The sequence below is a fragment of the Erpetoichthys calabaricus genome, chromosome 2 (genome assembly GCF_900747795.2).
Source record: "Erpetoichthys calabaricus chromosome 2, fErpCal1.3, whole genome shotgun sequence".
NCBI classification, from domain to species: Eukaryota; Metazoa; Chordata; class Cladistia; order Polypteriformes; family Polypteridae; genus Erpetoichthys; species Erpetoichthys calabaricus.
Window position 1 is genome coordinate 146,554,904 of NC_041395.2, and position 18,679 is coordinate 146,573,582.

The window sequence follows — 18,679 nt, forward strand, 5'->3', positions numbered from 1 at the left end:
TGTCAGTCTTTACCAGCATACAACTATTCAGAAGTGACAGTTTTCAGTAGGATTATACAATAATTAGAAGCTGATGGAAACTTTTGTTTTTTAAAAATAAAAATTGTACACCGTGGGAGTTAAGGTGTACCCCCTTGACCCTACATGTACAAACAACTGAAAGAGGTAAGACACTAAATTTCATAAGAGAAAGTAGTTGTTATGACTTGTAGAATGAATTCAAATTACAAATGGACACATTAATTATTTCTACCTGATCTCTGTTCTGACTGGTGGACAGTTTTGCTACTTGAAAAAATCTGCTTTTACTTAGAATTATCTAGCTAAGAAATTAATAAAGATTTAATGCAAGAGAGAGTCATTAAAAATTTTTTAATAATACTGACTATGGAGTTAAATTTATTGGTACATTTTCATACAACAAAAAGAGCATCGCAGACAAAGATGTTCTTTTTTTTCCTAAATGCAATTTTATTACAGAAACATCCATCCACATTGACTTACCACCTCTACATCTTTTGTAATGGTTATTTTCAAACACTTCTATATTGTTTGGTTTAGGCACATGTTGCAATTACAAAGGAGAATATGGAAACTATTTCAGTTTCAAAAATCCAGTCTAAGCATATTCACATGTGTCAGGTTCTGATAAATGTAATCATAGCCAAATTAAGATTTAGATTATGAATGTGGATCTTCATTCTAATTCGAAGATTATATTCAAATCTGTTTTTGTTGTTATTGATAGTGCAGAGAAAAAATATAATACGTGTTGAAAATATTGTAATTTTAAATTTGGCTAGAGGAAGTGAACAGCATAAACATAGACAATGAGTTTCTTTTGAAAAAGTTAAAATGACATTACTACTGATTTAAAGTTTGTAGTTGAGAACTGGCAGTGTTGCATAAAGTTCCCAACAGTACCTTTCTGGAATATGACTTAAGTAAAAGTAAAATTTACCCATGAGAAACGTACTCCAGTAAAAAGTAGAAAGTTTCTGATATTTAGTGTACCTAAGTATCGAAAGTACAAGTAAATGTAGCAGCTCCCTGTGTTTTATATAGAGTCATTAAATTAAACTTAAAATAATTGAGGCTTCCTTCTTTTTCCATGCAAGTCATATTATAGTTACTAAAGTAAATAGGCCAAGTAACCAACTTTAAGCAGTAACACTGCTTTAAGAAAGAGTTAATGCATCCCCAAAAAACCTTTTGAAAATGTGTTTCATAACATGAACACCTCTTTACAGTTAATTTAAATGGCCCCCATTTTTGTTCAAATAACAAAAAATTACAAGAAAATTAATAGAATTTGTTTAATAATAATATTAGTCATCTAAACAAACCCTAATAAGGGATTGCCTTTCAATAAAAATTCTTAATAAAGCTCTTTACTTAGACTATATCACTTCTATCTTCACATTTGAAGGAGTGGCCTTTTGGCTTTTCTTGGCTGTTTCTAAATAGTTCATAATCTGTTCTGGAGCAGTTATACTCAGAATGTTGTGAGAAGACATGTGAGCAACAAAGATGACAAGGTGAATATTCCACAGCACGTGAATGCATATGTATACCTTACTGTAGTGTAGCCCACAGGTCTGCTCTGCCCCATTCGGCAGGTTGCCATGAGGACAGTGACTGCAGTGCCATCAGCTGGAAAAATAACTGTGAATGGGTTTGTACATCTCCAACATCCGGTACGACCCCATTCTACAGAGTTAAAGTAGCCATTTGCATTTGAAAATGTGGTAAAATAAAGTTGAAAGTAGACAAAAAATATTCTCAAAACCTATTCAGGTACACTAACTATGTATTTCTACATTGTTACTTTACAATGCTGAGAATTGGAAAAGTAGACTAAATCATTTTCTTAACTTTCACCAACTGAATTTAAAAAGAAAAAACTGGAGGACCTTAGATGGTGAAATTTGCTTATTCTACACTGAGAGCAAAAGTCATTAATATAATAACTTGTCCTCTTGTCAGTCTGTCTTCCTCATTCCTAAGGCTGTATAAAATATACGTATACTTGTATGAAGCAGTATGCTTTATTTTAAAACTGGACCAATTTAGAACATTTTAAGATACCTAGATGATGTTTGGTTCATGTGCATCAGATTATTCTTGTATTATCCTTGCTTCATATCAGTCATTGGTAGTCAGTCATTGAAGTCATTGGTAGGTTGGTTCATTTTGTATACTTAATGGCTTTTCATTTTCAAAGTACACCTTTGTTCAGGAATATGTATGACCACAGTGCTTATTACATATACAGCTCTCTTATGTCAACTAATTTACAGTATGATATACTATATGATATAGTATAGCAGAATATGTTCTAAGATAATTTTACTAGTTGTCCAATAATTTTTTTTGCCACATTTTGACTTTTTAACTGTAATTTTATGTAATCCTTCATTAACTCCCCATTTATCTTAGAGGTGTGAGGGTTAGCTATGTGTTTAAGAAATACCAAAGCAAAAAGCAAAATCTTTATATGCGAGTTACACAATCTGTGTAACTTTATGGAATATAAAAATGATCACTTTATTTACATTATTAAGCTGAAATCTTTCTTGTATGTGTGCTATATTGGTATCCAGCACTTGTCCTTCAAAATGAAATAAAAAGGCAAAAGGTCTGTTGCTCCAAAACCAATATTTCAGTTGATATTCTTTGCATTGGCATTTAGGTGTATCAAGTGGGCCCTGAACTGGAGAGCCAGCCTGTACAATCCGATTCCTGCCTGCATGAATATCTTATGGCTTTATATTAAGCTGAGCTGGTTTGAGAAAATTAATATGTGCATAATACATATCTGCAGACTTTAAAAAAACAGCACCTCATATCTGTGTTGCATTCACAACAAAAGAGCTGTACAGAGTATATATTGCCATCCTAAGGCGTCTTTGAGGAGGATTTTGCATGAGGACCTTATTTTCCATCCATACAAAATGATGGTAGTGCAGGAACTCACTGAGAGGGACTGGGAGAGCCGTACAGAGTTATATGCGAACATTCTGCAAATCTTTCATCGAGATGCCAAAATCGCTGCTATTCCCCTTGAAATGGCTGAATGAGTCATACGAGCGTTCAGAAATTGTCTCGAAAAGTGTATCTCTAATGATGACCACCACCTTGAAGACATCATTTTTAAAACACAGTGAAAAATATCTATTTTGTATACTCTTTCTTATGTCATAATGAAATTTATCTTATCTTGTAGTGTTTTTGTAGAATAAACATTTGAAAACTGATGCTGCAGATTATACAGGGTGAGCCAAAACAAAGTACCACATTTCAAGTTCAATCCTGGGGCCTTTTTGTGGCTGCAGGTTTTCGGCCCAAATAATTCTTTTAATTTGACTGTCCAATTAATTATGCAAGTTGTCATTTCCCAGTTTATTATGTTTTCTTGTGTTACTCTGAGAATTACAAAGTGCTTATTTTAAATGATTACCACATGAAACAAGCATTTATGTATAATAGACTGAGATAAATTCATTGCTATCATCTGGTGTTTAACATTTGTTCCTTGTTAATGATCAGGTTATTTAAGCGATTACTTGCTAATAAACACAGATTTAAATAACACTGAAGTTTCTATTACATTTTACATTAACTGCTCTTTGCACCTGTGTCTACTCAACTGATCAATTGTCAGTATTCAGCAATAATGTAGAGAGCAAACACCACAGATAAAAGTGAATTACAAAGAAAATGGTAAAACAAAGTTAAGTATTTAAAGTTATGCTTAAAGTCTTAATTTGTTGTAAATGTAAGCTTTGCACTACAATTTTCTGAAGGCAAAATACCAGAAAGAAAAAAGATCAGATAATATACAATGAGATTAATTCTAGATAAAAACAACTCATTGATTGTGATATGTATTGGGATGAAATCCTACAGCCATGGGGTGGCCCAGTGCTGAAATTAAAAACTCCTAATGTATTGTAATAGTAAAATACTATCTTTCACTTTTGTTCCTTGCTTTTATTATATTTAGTATAGTAACTCTCTTCTCTTTTAGAAATACCTTGGTTTTGTTGTTGGTTAGCTCTAAAGCGAAATTGTATAGGAAGGAATTGTATTTTACCCATAATGAAGATTTTTCTCTACAAATACAGTTTTTGACTTGAGCATTACACTGTGATAGATTTAAGTTTAATTGACTTTTTAGCCTACCTAGTCTTTCTCCCAGATACAGATGTCCTAAATAGTTAAAATCTGAACAAATACAGTACTGTAAAGGTAGAAATAAGTCTATTCTTGTTTTACAGTTGCATATTTCAAGGTATGGACTAATGTTTAAAGTAAATTGAAAAGAAAGAATAATAATTTTTATTTGTGTAGATCCTCAGGATGATAACAAAATTGGTATAGATGGAATACAACAGTTTTGTGATGACCTTGGATTGGACCCAGCAAGTATAAGTGTACTCATTATTGCTTGGAAATTTAAAGCTGCCACACAGTGTGAATTTTCCAAACAGGAATTTTTGGAAGGAATGGCAGAACAAGGGTACGTTGCATATCAACAATATAATTACAATGCATCTCTTTATATAACTGAACTGAAGTTTATTTGCTAAATAGTTCCAGTTATTTGCTTCAGTAGATTTTTGATAACTTTCTTATGACTTGTAATTCTAAGTACATAAAAATATTGATGTAAATTAGGCTTTGAAAAGGTAAAATGTTAATTCTATTCTATGGTTTACACTATTAAACTTTGCGCATTAATGTTACATCCGAGAAAATCTATTATGCATGTAAATGTTTTAATGGAAGTTAGAAAATAACATTATGGAATTATTACTATTATTTTTTTTGTTTCCTCAAGATGTGACAGTATAGAAAAACTAAAAGCACAGCTGCCCAAAATGGAACAAGAATTAAAAGACCATGGGAAATTTAAAGACTTTTATCAGTTTACATTTAATTTTGCAAAGAATCCTGGACAAAAAGGTTTAGGTATGTTTTAGAATATCTATCTATCTATCTATCTATCTATCTATCTATCTATCTATCTATCTATCTATCTATCTATCTATCTATCTATCTATCTATCTATCAGCTCGAAACCTATATTATTTAATTTAATTTTATTTTTGCAGATTTAGAAATGGCAATTGCATATTGGAATTTAGTACTTGCAGGAAGATTCAAATTCTTAGACCTCTGGAATAAGTTTTTGTTGGTAAGTTACAGAATCCAGTTCTTTTATATTGTTTATCCATAGTTAATTGTAATTTTGTTTAGTTATTAAAGGAAACATATACACATATGATTTCATTTTTAGCAAATGCTACTCTATTTACTTTTAGAAAATAATTTTTTTTGATATCGCTTGACAGGTTAAATTTTGAAACTTTGTCATGCTTATTATATATGAAACATTTAACTGCATTCTGTAAGTAAATCATACTCCATTATTATTAATTATAACTTCAGAATCATCTATATATGAATTTCTGATCTGATTAATTCAATTCAATGCTGTGGGAGCTAGAACCTATTCTTGTTAACAATAGTGCCTGGGTAAGAATTAACCCTGAACAAGATCTCCATTGCCATCGTGCCACCCTTTTTTTTAAAAAATCATTTTACTGTAATATTTACAAATGTGTTATTTAACAAATGCTTCTGATTTTAACAATTTTAATATACTACATAATTGCTTGAAATCTCCTTTTTACTCTATGCATATTTAGTATTCTCTGTCTAATTAATTCAATTCTTACACTCTGCCTTACAAATCCTGTTTTACTTCTGTTTTTGTCAAATCAAATTTTTGAATCTGATCACATAATTAAATTAGCTGTCTTTCTGTTGTTGTTCAATACAAATGGAAATGTGTAACAGCCTTTCTCCACAGTACATTTCTAATAAATTTAAAAAGAAATGCTTCTGTATTTTTTGTCCAGTAATCAGTTCTTTCTATTCAGCCACTATTTCCTGTAGCTTTTGTTGACAGTGATCTGCTGTTTATATTTATCTGTTTGATACTGGTGTAGATAGAAAGGTATCAGAAAAAAAATGCAGGCACAGACAATACTGGCATATACAAAACCTAATAAAGAAATGTAGCTGGTGACTAGTGATTTTAAACTCCCATAGACCCATCCTCATTTTAAATTAGTTTTGCATCAGATCATAATGTTTGATATTACATTAACTGTGCACTCAGTGCAGAATATTTTCTTAGTTGTTTCAATTTGAATCTTATCTTTCAAACTGTACTGTAACAAGATATTGTAGTTATTCATGTTTACTTAAACTACATACCCTCAGTCAAGGCTGTTTTAGTTGAATGCTGAATTTTCATTATTAAGATGTCTTCTCCAGCACTAAGAAAGTTTTGACACCAGATCAAAATGTACTTGGGCTTAGTTTGTACCACTGTTTATTGTAAAAAGACATTCCCAACCATTAAGAAGTGTTTTTGCAGATAACCTGATCCCCCTAGCTGTCACAGGATTGTTAAGACCATTAGAAATCTTTGAAAACCCTAGAAAATGCACTTGTTGCCTTGATAATCCTGGGAACTCATAAAATCTGTATCTGATTTCGATTGTGATAAGCTGAATAGTGAAATAATGTTAAAAACTATACAGTCATGGCCGAAATTATCGGCACCCCTGGAATTCTCCCAGAAAGTTGTTGTAATTACAAATGTTTTGGTATACACATGTTTATTTCCTTTATGTGCATTAGAACAACACAAAAAACAGAGAAAAAAAGCCTAATTGACATCATTTCACAAAAAACTCAAAAACCGGGCTGGACAAAATTATTGGCACTCTCAACTTAATATTTGGTTGCACGCCCTTTGAAAAAAATAACTGAAATCAAGCGCTTCCTATAACCATCAACAAGCTTGTTACACCTCTCAACTGGAAAATCCGACCACTCTTCTTTTGCAAACTGCTCACGGTCTCTCAGATTTGAAGGGCAGTGCACCTTCTCCCAACAGCAATTTTGAGATCTCTCCATAAGTGTTTGATCGGATTTAGATCCGGACTCATTACTGGCCACTTCAGAACTCTCCAGCGCTTTGTCTTCAACCATTTCTGGGTGCTTTTAGAGGTATGTTTGGGGTCATTGTCCTGCTGGAACACCCATGACCTCTGACGCAGACCCAGCTTTCTGACACTGGGCCCTATATTGCGCCCCAATATCTTTTGGTAGTCTTCAGATTTCATGATGTCTTGCACACAGTCAAGGCATCCAGTGCCAGAGGCAGCAAAACATCCCCAAAACATCTTAGAACGTCCACCATGTTTGACTGTAGGTACTGTGTTCTTTTCTTCATAGGCCTCATTCCGTTTTCTGTAAACAGTAGAATGATGAGCTTTACCAAAAAGCTCTACCTTGGTCTCATCTGTCCACAAGACATTCGCCCAGGAGGATTTTGACTTCCTCAAGTACATTTTGGCAAACTCCAGTGTGGCTTTTTTATGTTTCTGTGTCAGCAGTAGGGTCCTCCTGGCTCTCCTGCCATAGCGTTTTATTTTGTTCAGATGTCGACAGATAGTTCGATATGACGCTGTTGCACACTGAGTCTGCAGAACAGCTTGAATATGTTTTGAAGTTGATTGGGGCTGTTTATCCACCATTCAGGCTATCCTTCGTTGCAGTCTTTTATCAATTTTTCTCTTCCGTCCAAGTCCAGGGAGATTAGCTACAGTGCCATGTGTTGTGAACTTCTTGATTATGTTGCGCACAGTGGACAAAGGAACATGAAGATCTCTGGAGATGGACTTGTAGCCTTGAGATTGTTGATATTTTTCCACAATTTTTGTTCTCAAGTCCTCAGACAATTCTCTGCTCTTCTTTCTGTTCTCCATGCTTAGTGTGGCACATTCAGACACACAACAGAAAGGTTGAGTCAAATTTTCTCCATTTTAACTGGCCTTAGGTGTGATTGCTATATTGCCAGCACCTGTTTCTTGCCACAGGTGAGTTCAAACGAGCATCATATGCTTGAATTAAAACGATTTACCCACAATTTTGAAAAGGTGCCAATAATTTTGTCTGGCCCATTTTTTGAGTTCTGCGTGACATGATATCAGATTTGGCTTTTTTTCTCTGTTTTTTTGTGTTGTTCCAATGCACATAAAGGAAATAAACATGTATATACAAAAACATTTGTAATTGCAATAATTTTCTGGGAGAAAAGGTGCATTTTCTGGGAAAATTCCAGGGGTGCATGGCATTTTCTGCCATGAGTGTAGCTGATATGTATTTGTGCATGACACATGGTCTCACAATTGAAAGTCTTACCTATCCAGAATAAAAAATGCTGGTGGAAATTTGATAGGTAAATGTCCTTTTCAGGGTGACTGGCAAACAAACAATACAAATCCTGTATTTCACTTTGTGTATAATGATGAATTCATCAACGTCATCTTGTACAAGCATGAACTGTCTTTACATAACTGATATTTTTTGTGTCATATTGTCATACCTTTCAGTTGTGGTAGCATTTTTAAACAATACGCCATTGCTGTTTAATCCAAATCGACGTACACTGTTTTTATTTATAGAATATGTAGTTTAAAAAAACAATAGATACACATGAGTTACAACATTTATAAAGGTGTCTCTTTGGTTATGAATGAGTTCTGTTCCCACCAGTGTCCTTAACCCAGTTTTGTATGCTATTTACAATTTGCATGGAAAATGTCACTTAGTGGAAATAGTGGAATGCCTGATGTTTATTACTTATTTTACAGAGAAATGTTTCAGACTTATTTATAAAGTGACATTGATGCAATATTACAGTACTTAAATCACAAGACACAAATAATTTAAACTAAAATGAACCACAGATACGTAAAATATGTTGACTTTATGCTTAAACATCCTATAGTTTTTGATAATGACACAGTGGAGTTGGTACTTAATGATGGAATAAAAATCCCACCACTAACTGACTATTGATCCCTCTGCAGAGATGTGCTGTCTTTGCTGAGGGATTAATAAGAGTGTCACTTCCCCCTCCCAGCACCTGTACTCCCTGAGATACTCCCTGGCTGCGTGGCATATTTAGGATGATGGGAGTTATAAGCAGCACAGTATACCTCTCCTCAGCTAAATGAAGCTGTCTATCTATGTGCTTAGCTGTGACAGAGCTTATTGTACAGCTGCCAGTTATATGTGCAGTCTTTGCTGTAGGATTGCTATGATTTTTGCCTGTCCATCAATAACATCAATTAATCCAGCAACCCTAATATGAACAAGGTAGATGCCTCTATATAGCTAACCCCCTTAGCATTAACCCTGATCATTACTCATGCTCAGTAATTGCAGTTATTCCTGAGTCAGACTTGAGTTGACGGTAATGATTTGCTTTTACAATTATGCGCTCGAATAACTATCGGGACAGTATTCTTCTGCCATCTAGTGGATGACATAATGCTGCAAAAAATGCATGAATATTTCTATGCGTTTTTCCTCTCTAAAATAACACAGCAGTCTATGTCAAGCACAAATCAATGGCGGTTATGTTTAAGATGTATACTATATGCTCAATATCGAGGAAACACACACTATTTCCACAATATATAAAATCTTATTAGAGTCCCTACCTTTCAAAGATCCAAGAGGACATTGGGAAGAAGATCTCTTAATCAATATATCAGAAAAGGAGTGGAAGGTAGCAAAGCAGAGAATTCACTCGAGTTCTATATGCGCAAAGCATAGAATTATTCAACTAAAAATTATATATCGAGCCCATCTGTCTCGCTTAAAACTGTCCAAAATGTTTCCAGGGCAGGATCCAACTTGCGAGCACTGCAACCAAGCTCCTGCCTCACTGGGTCACATGTTTTGGGCCTGCACTAAACTAACATCATTTTGGACAAAAATTTTTAAGTGCCTATCAGACAGCCTTGGTATCACAATCCCTCCTAACCCATTAACAGCTGTGTTCGGTGTTCTTCCAGATGGACTTGAATTGGAGAAGGACAAGCAAACGGTGATTGCATTCACTACACTTTTGGTACGCAGACTTATTTTGTTAAATTGGAAGAATCCTAATTCTCCTCTTATAAGTCAGTGGGAAACCGATGTTTTATATTATCTGAAATTGGAAAAAATCAAATTTTCAGTTAGAGGATCTGTACAACATTTTTTCAAAACATGGCAGGATTTAATCAGTATTATTTTAGAATAAGAGAAATAACTATTATTGTATTTAACTCCCTTCTCCATCTTTTATTTACATAGATATTTACTTCTCCCTTTCTTTTGTTTAATGTTGCCTTATTAAAAAGCCTTAAGCAATTTTCCTTTAGCTAAGCTCTCCTTCTCAGGGGTGGGGTTTGATTAGTCTTCAAATTTGTTGGGTTATAAATTGATCTGTTTGTATGGAATGATTACAATGAAAATTAATAAAATAAAAATATTAAAAATAAAAAAAATAAAATAACACATCTATATTCATGAATGAGGTGGAACCTTGAACCAAAAACAATGGCGTATAAATAAGAAGCTTTAAAGGCAGCTTTAAAACAAACTGAAACTGAACCAGTGATAGTGATGACATTGTGAATTGGCCGTCAGAGATTGACACGAATATTGTAACTGATGTATACGGCACTTTATGATTAAACCTCCTTAATATTCCTGGTCAATTCAGTTGTGTAAAGCTGCATGGCAAAAAGGCAAAACACATAAGTTACCCAAGTGCTAATGTAATATGTAATATTCTCATTAGAATAGGGAAACTGCAAAATAAGGTGACCTGTACACTAAATTTAATTGCAGAAATTAGCATTTCTCCTGAGTTATTCAGAAAAGTACAACATTGACCTTGAATCATTTCTTTGACTACAGATTGGCAGTTCTTGGAGCACTTGCTGCCCAGATATTAAGAACTTCAGTTTGTGGCAGGGAATGACTGGAATAAAACCCAGGAATAACATTTGGTGGGGTTGTTGGCACTAGAAGCACAGTTTTGATGCTTCTGGCACAACTGTATTTGTGGTAGTGGGTGGAGTGAATGGAAATTTACTTAAATAAATAACTGAGAAACAGCAGTCTTTATATGTGTATATACAGATCACTGAGTTTGGAATTTGCCTGCTATATGCTCTGTTTTCAGAGTTGAGTTAATAATATTTTAAATTATGAGCTATAGTTTAACACATTCGCTCTATACATGGTTGATTTACATTTTTGTGTATTCAAAGGGGATGCAATGGTTCTGTAAGATTTTTGGACACACTTTTGTCTTTTTTTTTTATTAATTTCTGATATTTTAAGCAACATTTGAGTCAGTACCGTGCTTTTTAATCATGGGCTTTAGAAATGAATGTTTTCTTATAAGTTATGAAAATAAGACACACTTTGTTTTGTAGGAACATCATAAAAGATCAATTCCAAAAGATACCTGGAACCTCCTGTTAGATTTTAGCACAATGATAGCTGACGACATGTCAAATTATGACGAAGAAGGTAAGACTGCCTGCTTACATAAGAAGTGTGCAAAATTTATTTAGCTTGGTCAATCGTACTATTGAAGGGAACCTCTTTTGCATGATAGATACAGCATTACTTTATCAGAATGTACAGTAATTTTGAAATGGCCAAGCATGATCAGTGCTAAATGTTAAGACTGGCAGGATATACTTGTTTACCATTAGTTTTACTGAATTTTTTTTTTTTTTTTATCTCTGTTTTATTAGTTCTTAGGTTGCCATGAGTAGCTTTGTATGAAGCTTAATCATTCAGATCATCATACATATTATTCATAATTACATAGTTGAATTTAAAAAGACAAGTATTAAGTAAAAGGGAAACATTTCACAGAAGCAACAAATTACATTTACTGAAATTAAATTGACAATATTTGAATATTTCATTTTGAATAGTAACCACTGTTTGGCTTTAACTGATTTTAATTTAACTGAAGGCTTTACTTGAAAAATATGACTTTAAAAAGGGTGATGTTTAACAGTGTTACAAGTTTTACTATAGTCTTGACCCTTTAGTTGACCGTAAAGTCTTAGACTGTAAATAACACAGTAGTATTGTTTTAATTAGCAGACTGGAAAACTTTGAGCAATTTGCTTGTGTGTGGTATTTTGACTACTATAGCAGAACATAGGATACAAATTATGGATATTTAAACATTTTGTAGGTTGTACAACTGATAAAACATAAGCAGAACTGTATTTATAATAATAACCTGTAGGTGACATTCTGTTAATATGATGCATCAAGTATATTTGACCTCATTCAGGACTCCTTTTTCTTTCAGTTCCCTACAACGTCTCCATTTGTGTAATGCCTTATAGATTGCTGATTTGTCAAATTCCAGGGCCTTAATTTCATTATTTTATTGTCTAGGGAGTCTATAAAGATAATACAATCATCATGGACTGCCTGATTTATCTAGCAGTAAATACTAAATTGATTTGTTTACATGTTCTGCCTAGTAACCAAAAAATACTGGTTAAAATCTATATAAATATAAAAATTAAAACATATCAGTGCTACATGAATTACATGATTTAGTGAATACCAAGATAATTGAGGATATTTTCATTTTGTTCAAACTCTTTGAGGCTGCTTTTGTAACCACACACTTCAAATCAGGTTTGCCTGTTAAGGATTTATCCATTATTTCAAACTCCTGTATATATTGTGTTGTTTTCAAATTGTCTGAAATAGGTATTCTAACTTTCTAATTATTTTTTATTGCGTTTTTGGACTGCCCATATGGAGTTTCCTTTAGGTACCCCGGTTTACCTCACGTAATCCAAAGTCAGTTTATCAGATGATGTTAAATTAGCCTTAAATAAGTAGGTGAATATGGTGCCCAGTCCAAGATTAGTTTCTGCCTCACATCCTGTGATCCTATTTGTTTTGACCCTGAAGTGGAAAAGTTTCTTAGAAGATGGATGGTTGGATAGACAACTGTAGCCATGTTCATTACAGTTGGAGGATGACTGCAACATCTCTCTTCCTTTATCAAAGCTATATATAGTTCTGTAATAAAAAAGTAAATAATCTCTTTGTCATTTAATCTCTCTCAGTTTAAATGTTTGACACTACTAGCTACTGTAAATTGATTTCAACTCACAGTTGATTGGTCACATCATTACTGTCTCAAAGCATGCTAGAATCATGTATTTGTGTTTCTGATCTAAATAAAAAATTATATAAAAGCAGTAATAGTCTTATGTAAGACAAAGAGTTTCCCACTTTATTAAAGTAAACCTTACGTAATGTTTAAATAAAAGGCACCATTCCCATAATCCTGAACTGAAATTCAGGTCCTGGTGTTCACAATGCCAAATGAATATTTTTTACAGAATAAGATATGTGTTTATTTTGGTATAAATTAAAATATTTTTTTTTCTAGAAGGAGGATGGATAATAGTGATAGTTATATTATGTTTTTAATACACATTTGACTTTACTTCTATGCCATTACCCCGGTCAGTTCATGAATGGTCTGTACAATAAAATAATGTAGTAATTTTTCAGATCTATTTTTCTATGCTAAGTTAGAATTCTAAATTAAAAACTAACAGGAAATGAACAGCAGAAAATTTAAAAATGGTTTTGTTGTGTTATTGACAAAATATACAATGTATATCTTTTAATAAGCTGTATCATGCATATATAAATGCTACTTCTTGTTAACAATAGTTATTTTCAATTGTTTCTAGGTGCATGGCCTGTCCTTATTGATGATTTTGTGGAGTTTGCACGACCTCAGATTGGAACAAAAAGTACAACAGTCTAGTAGTCTTTGGAACCTTCTAGAACGTACAGTATGTGTTTTGTACAAATAAAAATCATACAATTGCACAGTCAGCTAAGAGCTGATGATGGGACAGAGCTGAAGATCAATGTTCCCTCATCTTATGAGGGCTGAGAAAACACAAGAAGTTCAAAGACATATCTTTATCAGTCATCTGATGGTGGTGTGGACTTCTTTCTTTAGTGAGGGACCTCCATTTGTACCTGTTTCAAACACCTGGAGACAATTTCCCATTTTGGATCATCCTCGACTTCTCTTTTTACCAATCTTCATATTTTTTTGTTTTGCAGCAGTTGACATTAAGCACAGCACATGTCTTAATCCACACAAGGGTCTGTCTGTTAATGAATGTCACACAACTTTATGTTGTTAATTTTTATTCCTCGTATCACTTTTCCACATTGGTTTCATTTTTTAAGCCTGGACGTGACAGACCAGCACGAAGCGTATGATGTGTTTTTATTATTTCCAAGAGGATCATAGTTTGAAACAATGGATTCTTAACTGACCATGGTATTTCTCGTGTGGAAATAAAGAAGACAGCACACTTGAATTAAATTCATCATTTGCCTTTAAACGTTTTGTTATTTTTGGTTTGTTAGAAGAGTATCTGCTGAGTTTAATGATTGAATTTGAATTTTTTTTTTAGTTTTTGGGTCAAAGTTATTCTGAAAATACTGAATAGGATTATAAGTCAAAAAAATTTTTAAATGCTATTTTGAGTTCAGAAATGCTACTAAAAATTATAGTGCAGTTTCATTAAGAGTATGATGTGCTGAATCAAAAACGTCGAGTAATTCTAGAAAGAGTTTAATTCTCATCCCTTTTTATTAATGGTATTTCATGGTAAAATTAAGAAAACCTGTAGTTTCTTCATATCCATCATTCTGGAATTTTTTACATTTTGCAACAGTTTTCAGTTTTCTAACCCTAAGTTCTGAGAAGCCTTAAAATGGTTAAAAAAAATGATAAAACTATGTATTTTGATACAACTTGTATTAATTCAGTGATAGAATTTGGAGTATATGTGTAATTTAACTTACCACTACATTAAGCTGAAGTGTTTTGTCTTTTATAATGCCTTAGAAGAAACATCAGTGAAGGCTAACTGGTGTTTTCAAAACTCGCATACCCAAATAGCCTTTGAATTTTCATTATGTACGTGGGTTATGTTTCCTGTAGCTGAGTGCTTTGACACACAGAGGTGCCAAGTGTACCTCTAGTACCTCAAACTGTTGTCTTTTTAAAGCACAACGTAAAAATCGGTTCCATTAAATCAAATATCATTTACCATGAATTTAAATTTGAAAACAGATTTACAGATAATCCACAGCCACTTTGAAACAAATTCTGTCACAATGCTTGATGAGACTGGGATGGTCTGAACAAGTTGCACTGATGTGCTGTGTCACCTTGACCTTAAAATGTGTCCCCCATGACACACATGTAAGGTTAGCAACTTCAAGTAGTCTAAAACCTGATCAGGCTGCTGGTTGGCTCAAGATTTAATTATTTATGCCAACTATTTGTTTGCCAGTTGATGGCTACAGTGTGAGACCACAGCTGTGTCCTAATCCAGTAATCACTGGCAGCATGACTTTGCTAGGCTGGTGTTCACAGCTTAGACCCTGAAGTGTTGTAGGAGACTCATTAATGGCAGTAATAGGATGCTGGTCCATCTCAAATAGTTGAACAGCTTTCAGTTTCCTAGTTAATGTAGATGTGTTTTTGTTACATTAAGTATGTTAATTGTGAACCACCTTTTAACTTCTGTCCAGGAATTTAACCACTAGTCACTACTGCTGTTCTCCAACCTGTAATGGTGCAGATGGAACCAGCTAAGCGATCAAAACATATTGTTCATCTAGTCATAGCAAGGAATTGGTTTACAAACTGTTATTTAGTTATCGGAGTGCTTTATGCTGATTTGAGTTGTTCTTCTCCCCAGTGTCAAACTGTATGTTAGACAGGCATCCTCCATGTGTCATGCTATTAAAGATATATGGACCTGTCTACTGGCTTTCAAATGTTCAAACTTAAATAGTGTATGTTTGTCAATCAGCAGCATGAGACCAGCATAAGCTGCTGTGAGGGAAAGATTGGTATTGTTTAAAAGTCAGTAAAACTAAAGCAGAGATATTAGGAAAGTGTCAAGTGCCACATTCCAAATTGACCCAAACTGCAAATAGTGTGGTTGTGAAAGCCAGCCTATCCAGAAAACAAAGCAGGTGAATGAGAAGAAGAAAAAGGAGAGCTACCAAAATGTGGGATTAAGCGTTGGGTACCAATAAAAAAGTTAAAAAAAAAAAAAAAAAGGTGGTTGATAAAATCTTAAGGAAAGAAGGAAAACAATTCTGCACACTCCAGAGAGTGCTAGTGAGAGACTGGAGTAATGTCAGTGGCTGCTGTGTATTGCTGATTTTTAAATGGAAAAATGCAAAACTGTTCACTTTGTATAGTGCTAGAAATGTTTGTTTTTTCGCAGACCTTTATGCTGTAAGGTCTCAAAATACCCTAATGACATTCATCCTGATTTCTTTCAAAAGTTTTCTTTTGAAACCTTCTAGAGGCAGATTTACGACTATTCGTATATTCTGATCTGCTTTGTTTGATGATGGGCCAAAGTAGAATGTGCGCAGCGTTACTTTTGTTTGAAGTCTGTGCTTGCTTTCTTTTGTACTGTTATCATTTGACATTTTGGAAAAAAACAAAATTCATTGATCTGAAATGTTTACAGTTCCTACACCCTTTCTCATTTGTCAGTTCTGCTCAAAGAAAGGGGGGGAGCAAAGTGGAACTTTGTTATAATTACTGTGTAATTATATGGATTTATTAAAGCTTAAAATTGTCTTCAGTTTGCAGACTGTGATGTTCCAAAAAATGGTGAGTAGAGCTAAAACAGGATGGGGTCAAAGAATTCCTGGCAAACTTTCCAGCTGTGATGGGGATGATAAGAAATCAAATTTATTCACACTCCAAAAATATCCTTGTAGCCTGTAAAAAAAAAAAAAAAAAAAAAAAAATATATATATATATATATATATATATATATAAATATAATATATAATATATGTGTGTGTGTATGTATGTATGTATATATATATATATATATATATATATATAAATGTAGTGCAGACCTGGGAGCACATCTGGCACCCCAATCCGACACAGACGGGCAGAGACACAGGTACCAGCATAATCACAGGCTTTATTCAGAGTGGGAAATGCTTTTCTTTTGTCTCCCAACTGCAGCACAGTACAACAAGCACCAATAGAACACACAGTCCCTTTTTCACTTCTATCTCACACTTTCTTCCACCTCCACTTCTCCCTTAAGCTTTGTTCCCTTCCTCCCGACTCTGTCTCTCGGGGTAGTAGTAGCTGGCTCCTTTTATAGGGCACCTGGCTAAGGAGGACTTAGCCATTCCCCTTGCACCCCCTGGTGGTGGCCACGGACCCTGGCAGTGTTGAACTTCCATGCTTCAACCCCGTGGCACCATTGCAAGCCGGGGGGCTACCCTCTGTTGTCCTGGGGGTGGTATTGCGCTGTGCAAGCTCCTTCCCTTAAGAAGGTGTCCCAGCTGTCCATCACAATATGTGTATGCATGTAGGTGTATACTGGTGTATATATATCTATATGTGTTTGCCAAGGTTCATACCGTCCTCTGGGTACTTCTTCAGTTAGTCTTCAATTATATATAGAAAATACACACACATTCTCAAATCTGCTGAACCCAATTAAGAGTTGTGCAGAGAGCTGGGCCTATCGGAATAGCACTGGGTACAGTGCTATTCCGCGTCCCGAAATAAAATGACAAATCCTATTTTTTTTTGGTTAATGCAAATATTTACATTAAAATCTAATCTAGTTTCCAGGAAACAATAGTTTAAACAAAAGCATTCCTTAGACAACACTTGTGGTGCAGCGCCATTTGGTTACTTTGATGTTATGTGTTTAATTGGTAGTACAACTGGGATCAATTGCTCTCTTGGCCACAGAATACGATACTGAGGCTAATTTGGACTCTTCTGCCAGCCTTTGCCTTCACCTTTGTGTTCTGTTTTTGCACTCATCATGTTATTTTTCAGTGCCGAGTTTAACCATAATCCCTATATACGAAGAATTGAATGGAGGCATAGTTTGGAGAAAATTAAATAAGCAAATAAATACACAAATATGTAAATGTGCTATAAAATGTGACTATAAATAACAAAATTTGTGGTTTATTTTTTCATATTTCTTTCTGTATTATTTCATTATTTCTTCATTATTTGTTTATTTCATTCACACCACACATAACATGACATTTTCAGCTATCAAAGTTGAGATGGTAGGCTGTAGTGAGTATTGTGTTTTTGAGTGGTGAATCGTCTGTAGCGCAGATGTGCTTACGAGGCAACCAAACTGTATGCTCAACATTGTGACTGTCTGCATCTGTGGAGGACACCAGTTGTCTGGAATTTCCTTGTGAAGTGGATGCTTTAATTCAGGAAGCTCTGAATTCCTTATAATCTCAGAAGTCTACATCTGAAGTGTCTGCCAGCGAATATGGTACTTGATGGCTGACCATTCAACCAATCAAAACACAGTACTCACTACAGCCCACCCTCTCGACTCCGATTGGTGAAAATGACAGTTTTCATTTCAAGGCACATTTCATGTTGTGTGTGTGGTATGACTAAAATAAATAAAGAAATCCTTAAATACATAAAGAAATTAGCAACAACATGAAACATTTTATTATTTATGTTCTTATTATGTTTTTGTTTATTTATTATCGCCTATTGCATTTATTTATTTGTGTTACTTTTTTATGTTGTCTGAAATACTCTTCCATACATTTGGAGTACTGAGCAATACAACTGTCAGAAATCAGCATTGCAGCCTACATATAAAGG

General features: G+C 34.1%; 1 protein-coding gene across 1 annotated transcript in view; it reads left to right on the top strand.

Annotated features, from left to right (window-relative positions):
- The window catches only part of dcun1d1 (DCN1, defective in cullin neddylation 1, domain containing 1 (S. cerevisiae)), a 33,656-nt gene extending 17,026 nt beyond the window's left edge, over positions 1–16,630 (top strand). The window contains exons 3-7 of the mRNA XM_028794608.2: positions 4,354–4,522; positions 4,844–4,974; positions 5,118–5,200; positions 11,367–11,463; positions 13,686–16,630. Coding sequence (XP_028650441.1) covers positions 4,354–4,522; positions 4,844–4,974; positions 5,118–5,200; positions 11,367–11,463; positions 13,686–13,762 — 557 coding nt within the window. The 3' untranslated portion in view covers positions 13,763–16,630. The remainder of the gene's footprint in view (positions 1–4,353; positions 4,523–4,843; positions 4,975–5,117; positions 5,201–11,366; positions 11,464–13,685) is intronic.
- Positions 16,631–18,679: the final 2,049 nt, after the last annotated feature.